Source organism: Pristiophorus japonicus, chromosome 2 (assembly GCF_044704955.1).
Source record: "Pristiophorus japonicus isolate sPriJap1 chromosome 2, sPriJap1.hap1, whole genome shotgun sequence".
Lineage (NCBI taxonomy): Eukaryota > Metazoa > Chordata > Chondrichthyes > Pristiophoridae > Pristiophorus > Pristiophorus japonicus.
In genome coordinates, this window is record NC_091978.1 from 272,917,036 (window position 1) to 272,929,843 (window position 12,808).

Below are 12,808 nucleotides of genomic sequence, written 5' to 3' on the forward strand. Positions count from 1 at the left end.
CATTGCAGGATCCATATGATGCAGCAGGCTACTACCACTTAGCTCTTGCTGCAGCCATGGATTTGGGCAGTAAGAAGTCTCAGCTGAAAATTTGCACTAGACTTGCCACTATCTACCACAATTTCCTTCTGGATCGGGAAATGTCACTCTATTTCTACCAGAAAGCAAGAAGATTTGCCAATGAACTTAATATTCGAAGATTAAATCTATCTCCAGCCCAGTATTCCAAAACTATAGCACGGGCGCCTTCAAGATCCCTCTTTTAAACAGGACGTGGCTACTCTGCTACTTTGAGGCAATTTGCTTAAAGGGACAGTAACAAAGACCAGGACATTCTGTTCAGGTGTGAAAGATAAGATGCTGACCTTGAAGTCCCCTTTCTGGTTTCACTTCCACTTTCTCCACCTATTTGATTTGCCTGGCTGAGATTTTGGTTTCCTGCAAATGGAAATTGTGATTACCAACAGTCACCATGCCAGTCAGAGCTGTGAAGCATTTGTTTTTAAAAAAGGGTTTATTACAGCAAATGTTGGTTTCTCTATTCATTTAAAAATGTTTGCAAGTAACTATTTTTTAATTGTACAGTTTTAAGCTAGAACAATGTAACAGAAATGCATGAAAAAAACAAGTCTGTAGTTCAGATGCACCAGCAGTAAAGAGATTAGAATGTCAGTATTAAGCAGTGCCATTGTTGCTGTTTGAACTGACCCAGATCATTCCTTATCCTAAAGACTCAATGGCATAATAATATTTAGCTTTGCTCAGTTTCTTCCCCGAGATGAAAACTAGATTTTCTGCTGTTAGTGTAGTTTACATCCAAATGATTAATGCTGGGTTTTAACAGAATCAGTTGGTCCCATGTTCCTAGATTATCTCATTCCTGTAGCTTCAGGAATTTTTTCAGGCAGATGCAAGGAGGATACTATTGATGGGACTGGAAAAGTGGGCATGAGTGAAATTTAAAGCTAAGGGGACAATTAAAGAGAGTGTCATAACCGGAGGAAAAATTTTGAATGCATTTGAAAAGACTCAGAAGGCATCTCAACCTATTAGCCGCTTCTGCCAAGGTTGGAAGAGAAGAAAATAAAGGGAAAGAAAATCCAATGTATAAGTCTGCAGGCAGGTGATGGAGCAGCCCAGCACCTAGCCTCCTGTTTGATGGATGCTGTAGAATGACTGTGGAATGAGTTAACGCAAGGGGTGCATGTATATGACCACTCACTAATTTTTGTCCAGGCTTCTAAATTTCATTCCTGGAGTAATCTGGTTTAATACACATTGAAGTATAGACCCAACATAATATTTTTTTGGCTTGACTTGTTGAATATCAATTGAAGACAAAAGTGCAACTTCTCTTGTATCAGTCTTCCTGCCTACGCTGCATTAATAATGCTCGCTATAATGAAATTAAGGAAGCAGGGAGTGTTATCAGAGGTACAGCACCAAAGCAGAACAGAAAACATTGCAAAAAGTAACTCAACTGCCACAGTCCACACAGCAGAATAAGTACATTAGCAAGCTTCAATTTTCTGGACCTGTTGTTGGAGGAGGAACAGTAGCAAAAGGTGACCAGGGGACACCACAGTGATCCAGTACTACACCAGGCATTGAGCTGCTGCAGTGATGGAAATACCTCTGTCTCACTAAGGAATGGTGTCAAAGCTTTGCCTCAATAAGGTAAACAATGATAATAGCAGTCAACTTTTTTGTCATAGGCTCCTTTTAGGCAATATCAGGAGTTTAGCTAGTTTGCAGTCTTCACAGTACTGTCACGAAACAGGAACAGAAGAGGCTCACAGGCCTAGAAATTTGATGATTTCTAGAAAATAGAAATTTCCAAGTAAAGGACGGGCACCAAAGCATCCAATATGGCCTGAGGAAGAACGTGTTTGAAGACCAAGACCTCAAACCCGGCACCAAGCTCATAGTCTACAGAGCAGTGGTGATACCCGCCCCATTATATGGCTCAGAGACATGGACTATGTACAGCAGGCACCTCAAAACACTAGAGAAGTACCACCAACGCTGCCTCTGCAAGATCCTGCAAATCCATTGGCAGGATAGGCGCACCAACATCAGTGTCCTCGCTCAGGCCAATATCCCCAGCATCGAAGCACTGACCACGCTCGATCATCTCCGCTGGACGGGCCACATCGTACGCATGCCTGACATGAGACTCCCAAAACAAGCACTTTACTCGGAGCTCCGACATGGCAAGCGAGCCCTAGGTGGGCAGAGGAAATGTTTCAAGGACACCCTCCAAGCCTCCTTGAAAAAATGTAACATCCCCACTGACACCTGGGAATCCCTGGCCCAAGACCACCCAAAGTGGAGGAAAAGCATCCAGGAAGGCGCTGAACACCTCGAATCTCTTCGCAGAGAGCAAGCTGAAGCCAAGCATTGACAGCGGAAGGAACGTGTGGCAACCCAGGCACCCCACCCACCTGTTCCTTCAACCACCGTTTGCCCTACCTGTGACAGAGACTGTAGGTCCCGCATTGGACTCTTCAGTTACCTGAGAACTCATTTCTCATGTGGAAGCAAGTCTTCCATGACTCCGAGGGACTGCCGATGATGAAGATACCGCCGGTTTTATTGGTATAGGCAACAAAGGAGGCTTCCAAGATCCCTGCCTTTATTTGCATATGCAAAAGGCGGTTTGATATTTCCTTTACCAAATTATTTTGCCCGGATCATATCACAGCCAGCGCTGAGCCGACTGCATTCAGGAAAACAAAGTCTACATGCAGCCTAACAAGTGGTCCTTAAAGGGATTGCTGCAAGCCTCCACCAAAAAGATAAGTTTAAAACAAATATTTACCTGGATGTAGAGCTGGGAGATGCAGGCGTGCTCCTCCCACCACCATGTTAAGACCACTGGTCATTCATCTTATGTTGTTTGCAAAAAGGCTACAGGATTTTTCCTACATAATAGCAGACACTGGACTTCAAAGAATTTCATCCGATATGAAATGCTTTTTGAGACATTTCTGAGAGGTGTGATAGGTGATACATTCAAGCCTTTTTAAAATTTCTTATAAGAGCCACCCACATGTTCCTGTGCTTGTGCATGCATCCTGCTGCTTGTGGCCAAGTCCGCATGGTGACCATTGATCTGTTTGTGTAGAAAATGTTACTTTACTACTAGGTAATGACTGTCCCTAGCATGTTACCAAGCACATCACACCGGGCCTTTATCACGTCTTGGACTGTCGACCACTATGTTTCAATAGTCCCTGTTCTATCCATCCTCTTCCTCATTGTTCACCGTGCCATTTTTCTTACAGTCCGACAACATTTTGAGGACATCGTTTCAGCTTCTCTGGATGAATGAACTTGCATTCGTGGTTAGGATGATGGCCTGGTTGATCCTTTGCTTACTGATGGTTTGCTCCTCTTCACCATTGTCCTGCTCTCTACTATTGCAGATTTCATCCGTAAATTGCTGTTTATGCAGTCTGCATTCACTCTGAAATTGTTCTCATAACATAAGGACATAAGAAATAGGAGCAGGAGTAGGCCATACGGCCCCTCGAGCCTGCTCCCCTATTTAATACAATCATGGCTGATACAATCATGGACTTGGGTCCATTTCCCTGCCTGCTCCCCATAACCCCTTAATCCCTTATCAGTTAAGAAACTGTCTATCTCTATCTTAAATTTATTCAATGTCCCGGCTTCCACAGCTCTCTGAGGCAATGAATTTCACAGATTTACAACCCTCTGAGAGAAGAAATTCCTCCTCATCTCAGTTTTAAATGGGCGGCCCCTTATTCTAACATTATGCCCCCTAGTTCTAGTCTCCCCATCAATGGAAACATTCTCTCTGTCAAGCCCCTTCATAATCTTATGCGTTTCAATAAGATCACCTTCATTCTTCTGAATTCCAATGAGTAGAGGCCCAACCTCCTCAACCTTTCCTCATAAGTCAACCCTCTCATCTCCGGAATCAACCTAGTGAACTGAACTGCCTCCAAAGCAAGTATATCCTTTCGCAAATATGGAAACCAAAATTGTATGCAGTATTCCATGTGTGGCCTCACCAATACCCTGTATAACTGTAGCAAGACTTCCCTGCTTTTATACTCCATCCCCTTTGCAATAAGGGCCTTCCTGATCACTTACTGTACCTGCATATTAACCTTTTGTGTTTCATGCACAAATACCCCCAAGTCTTGCTGTACTGCAGCACTTTGCAATTTTTCTCCATTTAAATAATAACTTGCTCTTTGATTTTTTTTCTTCCAAAGTGCATGACCTCACACTTTCCAACATTATATTCCATCTGCCAAATTTTTGCTCACTCACTTAGCCTGCCTCACACATTGCTTTTCCTGCCATCTTTGTATCGTCAGCAAATTTGGCTACATTACACTTGGTCCTTTCTTCCAAGTCATTAATATAGATTGTAAATATTTGGGGTCCCAGCACTGATCCCTGCGGCATCCCACTAGTTACTGATTGCAAACCCGAGAATGAACCATTTATCCTGACTCTCTGTTTTCTGTTAGTTAACCAATCCTCTATCCATGCTAATATATTACCTCCAACCCCATGAACTTTTATCTTGTGCAGTAACCTTTTATGTGGCACCTTGTCAAATGCCTTCTGGAAGTCCAAATACATTACATCCATTGGTTCCCCTTTATCCACCCTGTTTGTTACATCCTCAAAAGAATTCCAGAAAATTTGTCAAACATGACTTCCCCTTCATAAATCCATGCTGACTCTGCCTGACTGAATTATGCTTTTCCAAATGTCCAGCTACTGCTTCTTTAAAAATGGACTCCAACATTTTCCCAACTACAGATGTTAAGCTAACTGGTCTATGGTTTCCTGCTTTTTGTCTGCCTCCTTTTTTTAAATAGGGGCGTTACATTTGCAGTTTTCCAATCTGCTGGAACCTCCCCAGAATCTAGGGAATTTTGGTAAATTACAACCAATGCATCCACTATCCCACTACTTCTCTTAAGACCCGAGGATGCAAGCCATCAGGTCCAGGGGATTTATCTGATTTTAGTCCCATTATCTTACTGAGTACCACCTCCTTAGTGATTGTGATTGTGTTAAGTTCCTCCCTCCCTATAGCCCCTTGACTATCCACTGTTGGGATATTGTTTGTGTCCTTTACTGTAAAGACTGATACAAAATATTTGTTCAGTGTTTCTGCCATCTCCATGTTCCCCATTACTAATTCCCTGGTCTCACCCTCTCAGGGACCAATATTTACTCTAGCCACTCTTTTCTTTTTTATATACCTATAGAAACTCTTGCTATCTGTTTTTATATTTCATGCTAGTTTACTTTCATAGTCTATCTTCCCATTCTTAATCATTTTTTTAGTCATTCTTTGCTGGCTTTTAAAAGCTTCCCAATCTTCTGTCCTCCCACTAGTTTTGGCCATTTTGTATGCCCTTGTTTTTAATTGGATACCATCCTTTATTTCTTTAGTTAGCCACAGATGGCTATCTTTTCTTTTACACCCTTTTCTCCTCACTGGAGTATATTTTTCTTGAGAGTTATGAAATATCTCCTTAAATGTATGCTACTGTTCATCAACCCATCCTACACTTTAATCTATTTTACCAGTCCACTTTAGCCAACTCTGTCCTCATACCTTCATAGTCTCCTTTATTTAAGCTTAGTACGCTGGTTTGAGATCCAACTTTCTCACCCTCCACCTGAATTTGAAATTCAATCATGCTATGATCACTCATTCCAAGGGGATCCTTTACTAGGAGATTGTTTATGAATCCTGTCTCATTACACAGGACCAGATCCAAGATAGCCTACCCCCTGGTTGGTTCTGTTACATACTGCTCAAGGAACCCATCCCTTATGCACTCTATGAACTCTTCCTCAAGGCTACCCTGACCAATTTGATTTGTCCAATCAATATGGAGGTTAAAATCATCCATGATTATTGCTGTTCCCTTTTTACAAGCCCCCACTATTTCCTGGTTTATACTCCGACCAACAGAGTTGCTACTGTTAAGGGGCCTATAGACTATGCCCACCAGTGACTTTTTCCCCTTATTATTCCTTATCTCCATCCAAACTGTTTCAACATCTTGATCATTTGAGCCAATATCATTTGTCATTATTAGTGATTCCATCCTTTATCAATAGAGCTACTCCACCTCCTTTTCCTTTCTGTCTATCCTTCCGGATTGTCAAATACCCCTGAATATTTAATTCCCAGTCCTGGTCACCTTGTAACAACGTCTCTGTGATAGCTATCAGACCACACCCATTTGTATCTATTTGTGCCGTCAACTCATCTATTTTGTTACAAATGCTACGTGCATCTAGACAAAGTGCCTTTCAATTTGTTGTTTTACCCTTTTTTCCTGCTTGTTTCCTCTCTCCTTCAAACTCACTTTCTTTATTTTTGCTTTCTAGTTCCAGCTTTACTCCCCTCTCTACTGAATCTGTTCTCAGGTTCCCATCTCCCTGCCAAGCTAGTTTAAACCCTCCCCAACAGCACTAGCAACCCCCACCATGAGGATATTGGTCCTGGCTCTGTTGAAGTGAACCAATCTGGCTTGTACATGTCCCACCTCCCCCAGAAGAGGTCCCAATGCCTCAGGAAACTAAAGCCCTCCTGCCTGCACCATCTCTCCAGCCACGTATTCATCTGCTCTGTCCTCCTATTTCTGTACTCACTAGCTTGTGGCACCAGGAGTAATCCGGAGATTACTACCTTTGAGGTCCTGCTTTTTAATCTCTCTCCTAGCTCCCTAAACTCTGCCTGCAGGACCTCATCCCTCTTTCTACCTATGTCATTGGTGCCAATATGGACCACGACCTCTGGCAATTCACCCTCTCCCCCGAGAATGCCCTGCAGCCGATCAATGACATCCTTATCCCTGGCACCAGGGAGGTAACATACCATCCTGGAGTCACGTCTGCGGCCACAGAAACGCCTGTCTGCTCCCGACTCTTGAATCCCCTACACTATAGCTCTTCACTCTAAGGCTGTGTTGATTAATTGAGTGCTATTTATATTGGTTAAGTGGCTTTTCAGAGAGTTGAGCAGCATTATTGCAGGGACTGTTGGATTGGCCAATAATGGTGTGTCGTGTTTTAGGGCACTTAAAAGCACACTAGCTTCCAGAAAGCATAACAAGCTATACATGCCTCACAGTATACTAAAACCAGGCAAATTTAACTCACATTTAATTTTACTTTCTATGTGTTTAAAAAATTTAATAAAATTCTGTCTTGTGTAAAGATTTTGCATCATAAGGCAAAGTGAACATCTATGTACCGCAGAGCAACTGATACTTTGTACCTTTTGAACTGAAGATTCTGGCACAAAATTAAGAAATAAAAAATACTGGAGCAGATTTGTTTTATTAGATAGATTTATGTTTGTTTTTAGAAATGGTATTATGTTTATAATAGAACTGTACACTTATTAAAAAAAAAACTGATCTACATTTTAATGTATGTTATGAAGATCGATTAAATGTGATTTATAAATTCTAGTGATGCAATTCTGTGTTTCATTTGCCATTCAGTATGGTTCACTAATGGGTACAGAGATCAAAGGTATTACGAAATTACAAAATCAATGCTAAAATACTCCCAAATTCCATTTGTGCTTTCAAGTTAAATTGAAAAGCCATAACATTTTATTGTTTGTCATTTTGTAAGAAACAAATATATATTTGTGCTGAATACAGTGCTGTTTATAATGCATCAGAAAATATGACGACAAGTGTACTAAAGCATCTCAGTATTTCGAACATGCCTATTTACACAAAAATATGGGCTGTGAAAAGTGAAAAAACGATTTCTGCATTGGTATTTTCTTTCGCGTATTCAAGGGGTTAAGCTTATAATTTTAAATTGTGGTTAATTTAAAGATGTCAAACGTCAAACAGCAGCAGGATTTCCATTGAGATGCTTTAAAATGCTATTCCTCCAGTTTTTCTTCAGCTGAACAAGGTTTCCTTAAATATCGCTGTGTATCCAAAAAGTGTGGATTTTATGGACTGTGGAAATTGCTGAAGTGGCCCTGTTAAATCAATAAATAATGGTCAATCTGATTGTGCTACACTCCACAATACTGATCTAAACGTCAACACTGTCACAGGAAATTCATTGAAACACTTAGCACCAAACTCTGCAGCGGGGGGGGGGGGGGGGGGGGGGGTGGGGAGGAGGGTACATCCCAGTATAAATGGTGTGATGCACCCTGCCGACGTTTGCCGTGTCAGGGAGGTCCCATAATTTGCCAATGACAGGTGCTTGTGCCTCTAAGGTGCCTGTCACTGTAAATTTGCTGCAAGGTCCAGTGGAGGTGGCTGGGCCGGTGGGTAACATGTTGGGGACCCTCCGGAAATAACACGAAGCTATCCCCAGTGGCCCACATATTTCAGGGATCCAGGTCACAATCCCAGCCAGGACCCCCAGGTAGCCCGGTCAATTGTCAGTTGTTAGGAAGATATGCCTTGTCTGCCCGGCCCCTAATAATGATGACCATGTCTGGGGCAAGTGGAGTTTCTACCCCTAACAGGCTATCCTGAACACTTAAGTGCAAGGCCAGAATTTCTCAGGGGCATGAGTCAGGAATATTGGTGAGTTACCAAATTTAAATTCCTAGTTGATATCTTGTGGCACTGAATGTGGTAATCTGCAGAAAATGGTCACTCTCTTACCTTTCTCTGATGTCTTTGTATTGCTGTTTTTCTCTTTTTTTTGTACCTCTGTCTCTGTACTATTGTCTTTTTGGCTTCCCTCTATGTTATGTCCAATAGGATGGGTGATATGGTGCAGTGCGATGGGAAATAAAGCCACCAACAGGCTGAAAATGGCCCTCGAGAGCTCCTTTGTCATGCCAGCTCCCAATTATGTGTGCTTCCCAATGCTCCTTTTTCATCCTCTACCCTTTCACCTTCCAACCAGTTGTTCATTCCCATCAGTACCCTGTTGAACTACCCATTCAAATCCTGTATCCTCCCCGCCCCCTTGCTCAGCTATCACTCATCTCATCCTTAACCCTACATCCATTCCACTCAATGACTCCAAGAGTGGGTACTGAAAGGCCCCATCACCTCAACCAGTTTCCTCCTTCCCTCCCACTCTGACTCCCCTTCCTTTCCTCAACGAGGTTTTGGTTACTTTCAAAATTGAACTTGTATTTTTTTTTAAATCAATCAAATGAGAATGAGAAGCAACAGCTATCTGTCTCTCACTCTTTCTCTCTCTCGACCTCCCTCTTTCTCCGTTATCAGAAATTAGAATCTCATAGGTATAAGCCATTAGCACTGGTCTTTTCTAATTGTCAAGTGGAGATAATTAGCTGGCTTCAAAATACAACAAATTTATTTTGAAAACATGAAAATGCACTCTCTCATTTCTTTTTCACTTTCTAAAGTTTATAGAACACAAAATCTGCAACAGGTGGGCAATCAGCAATCATTTTTTCTCACTCACACATAGATCGCCGTTTTTAAAAACAAATACAAAATTTACCTCAGTGAAGCTTTTGATATTTGTCCTCTTGTTTTCTTCAAAATTATTTGAAGAAAAGCTACTGGCCAGGGACTGCTAGGAGGTAAAGAAAGATATTCCATCAGTAGAATTAACTGAACAGCACTAATGCCTCCTGGGAAATGAGGCACATGCTCAGAATGCACAATACAAATTCAGCTCAGTCACCGTTCTGGGCAAACATATCAACTCCAATCCCAGGCGTTTAGGAAAGGCTGAGGTTTTTAAGCAAAAATGTTAACAAAGGCATTAAAAGACACACAGGACAATTCAATGGATGTATTTAATAATTGTAATGTGAAATGCATATTTTTGTATGTTGTTTCGAATCTTATTTTGGATATTAGAAAATTGAGTTATTGAAAAAAAAACTTCAGAAATCTTTTGAGTGATCTATGGGTACCCAGTGACCAGATTGCATAATCTCAGGGTAATTTACACTAACTATAGTAGCTATTGTGTGTCACTCAATGCATTTTGGGCAATCTGCATATATCCAACACCCAGGCAGAGGAAGGGGCCAGGAAAATTAATTCCATACTCTTTACAGTTCAATATATTTGTTTTGACTTCATCTTTTTCTTTATCAATTTTGACTGTAATTCCAGTTAAATTCTAATCATTGCCCCCAAAATGTTTTTACTTGTTGGACTTGGAATGCATTCAGGACCATTTTCTATGATTCACACCCCATTTTCACTACCACTGTTAATGTTCTCTCAATCAACCTCTCTGAAGCTGAAGCTCCCTTTTAAAATAAACCTGTTACTTTTACAAACCTATTTCAATTATTTATATCTCCCTTCCTCTGTTTCCTTCTAACTATATGGCAGTCTATAACAGATGGCCAGAGTTGTTGCAAAATCATAAGTCAGTTTAATGCACAGAGACTCAATTTGAACACCACTTCAATAATATCTCTCTCTGTCCCCCTCTGTCTCTCTCGCAAATTTTATAGCCAGGAATGTTTAATTGCCAGTCCTTACCCAGCTAAAAGCAAATTTCTGCAAAAGCTATGATAAAACCACCCCATGGTGATATTGTACTTCCAGGTCCCTGATTTTATATGTTATGCTTTGTGCATTCATATGTAAACACTTTAGCCATGATCCATTGTTACTGTTTGGTACCCTATTCCTCTCTAAGCTTTCCTTATTATTTCCTCCAATCTACTTATTGTTGACACTTGCCCAATCTGCTCTAATGCACAACTCTCCATTTCAATTTGCTGAGTTTAAGTTTAAATTCACACAAGCAAATTTTGTCTATTCTGGGTGTCAGGATATTGGCACTCTTTTGGTTCAGGTGCAGTCCCTTCCTCCGGTTTTGCCACCTCTTGTTCCAAAATTCCTAAAAGCTACAAACTTGAAACCATCTTCCAACTATACATTTAGTTGCCTCATGTTCACATGTACACTGATGACACGCAGCTCTACCTCTCCACCACCTCCTCTACCTCTCAACAGATACCTGGTGTCAGACTACTTGTCTGACCTCGCTTTCTAGCTCAACTGAGAAAATAAAAGCCATTTACCTAGAAATTCAGGCATGCATGTGGGGGGTGGTGGGTGCAATCCCTGCACCTGAACCGTGAGGCCCGAGGCCCCCCCGATGTTGGACGTCGGGCCTCATTTCCATAGAACCATCGAGTTGGGCAGAGCAGCCAGTGAATAGTGATTGAAGATTGGGCCACTGCTGTGTTATTCCTTTTTGGGTGAGGAACGCTCCGAAGGAGAGTGCAGGCCAGAAGCAGGTAGGGAGCCTGCAACTGAAGTGATAGCATAGGAGGATCTGAATGTTTGAGGGTGTGGGGTGCAGGAGAAGCAGACAAGCTTGGGGAGCTGGGAGGAAGCACTTCTGCTCTTCCTTGCTCACAAATTGCGCTGGAAAGGCATTTCCCTCTTCCACATAGCAGTCCTCGCCTTCCCTTAGCTGCCAAGTTTCCCGAGGCCCAGGAAACCTGGCCAGCCAGGGTAAGCCTGGATTAGAGACAAAGCATGAAGAACACAACCTCTTTATAATATTTAAATGACCAACCTGCCTCCTGGGAATGGGCAGTGGGTTGGTTGCCCGCTCCCCAACCCACCTCCGTTAAAACCAGAAGTGGGCAGGTTTCAGACTGGTTCGGGTCGTGTTTGAGATTTAAAACATTTTCACATCCCACCAACCCAAATCCACCTGTTTTTGGTGGTTAAAATTCCCCCCAACTATAGTGCTCTTGCTGGCCTCCCATTCTTTACCCTCCATTAATTCCAACTTGTCAAAATCTTCGTTGCATGTATCCTGTCCCACACTAAGTCCCAATTGCCCATATGCCTGGTGTCCCATACCAAACACATCAAATTAAAAATCCTTATCCCTCTCTAGGACATCCTTCAATGGTCTCGCCCCATCCCATCTCCAATCTCCCCCATTTCTAAATCCGTTTCTGAACACTGTGTTCCTTCTGTCTCTGGGCTTCTCTACATCTTCCCCTCCCTTTGGTTGCAGAGCCTTCAGCAACCTTAGTCCCACTCTGAGGTGGTTCTTCCCTAAACCTCTGCACCCTTAAAAACATTCTCAAGATCCATCCTTTCAACCAAGCTTTCAGTCATGCCCCCAATCTGTCGCTTCCTGGCTTGATGTCCATTTCTTTTGTAAAGCACCTTTGGACATTTCTTTACATCAAAGGTGCTATATAAATACAAGTTGTTGTTATTCTTCCAGGAAATGATAGCTTTTAAGTGTTGCTTTTAGCTTCCTTCCCAGCTCCTCATATTCCCTGTGCAACATCCCTTCCTCAGTCCTATCAATGCCATTTATTAGTTCCTACATTAACTACAACTACTTGCTACTCACCCAACCCTCCTAAAAGCAGTTCTGCACACTCTTTGACATCCTTTACTCTGACACCAGGAGGGAAAGTTACTATTTAAAACTGAAAGTTTGGACAGACATAACTATCCAAACCCCTGATCATTGAGTCTCCCACTGGCTCCCCAAGTAGCAATGTGCTTCACAAAATTATCATTCTTATCATCTCTACCAGCCTTCTCCATTCCTTTAAAGACAACCTCCATTGATTGATTGTTAATCAGCTCCTCACATTTCAAAAGAACAGTTATCTATTGAGCTCACATCCTGACCACATACCTCCTGTTTACACCGTCTGGTCTCTTTCTTCTTCCTATCAACTTCTCCCAGTTCTTTCTTTCCTCGCCTTGCTATCCACTATAGTCACACTATTTTCCCCAGCTTGTACTGTATAATATATTGTGCTCAATTTTCCCCAATGCCATTTTTTGGCGTATTGCCAGAGTTACGCCTG

At 42.0% G+C, this 12,808-nt stretch overlaps 2 protein-coding genes across 2 annotated transcripts in view; one reads left to right on the plus strand and one right to left on the minus strand.

Annotated features, from left to right (window-relative positions):
- The window catches only part of LOC139246167 (SH3 domain and tetratricopeptide repeat-containing protein 1), a 182,535-nt gene extending 175,186 nt beyond the window's left edge, over positions 1-7,349 (plus strand). Inside the window, exon 17 of the mRNA XM_070871392.1 lies at positions 9-7,349. Within this exon, the coding sequence (XP_070727493.1) occupies positions 9-266 (258 nt within the window). The 3' untranslated portion in view covers positions 267-7,349. The remainder of the gene's footprint in view (positions 1-8) is intronic.
- Positions 7,350-7,728: 379 nt separating this feature from the next.
- LOC139230373 (von Willebrand factor A domain-containing protein 2-like) overlaps positions 7,729-12,808 on the minus strand; it is a 181,270-nt gene continuing 176,190 nt past the window's right edge. The window contains exons 13-14 of the mRNA XM_070862201.1: positions 9,484-9,616; positions 7,729-7,756 (exon numbers count right to left, since the gene is read on the minus strand). Coding sequence (XP_070718302.1) covers positions 7,729-7,756; positions 9,484-9,616 — 161 coding nt within the window. The remainder of the gene's footprint in view (positions 7,757-9,483; positions 9,617-12,808) is intronic.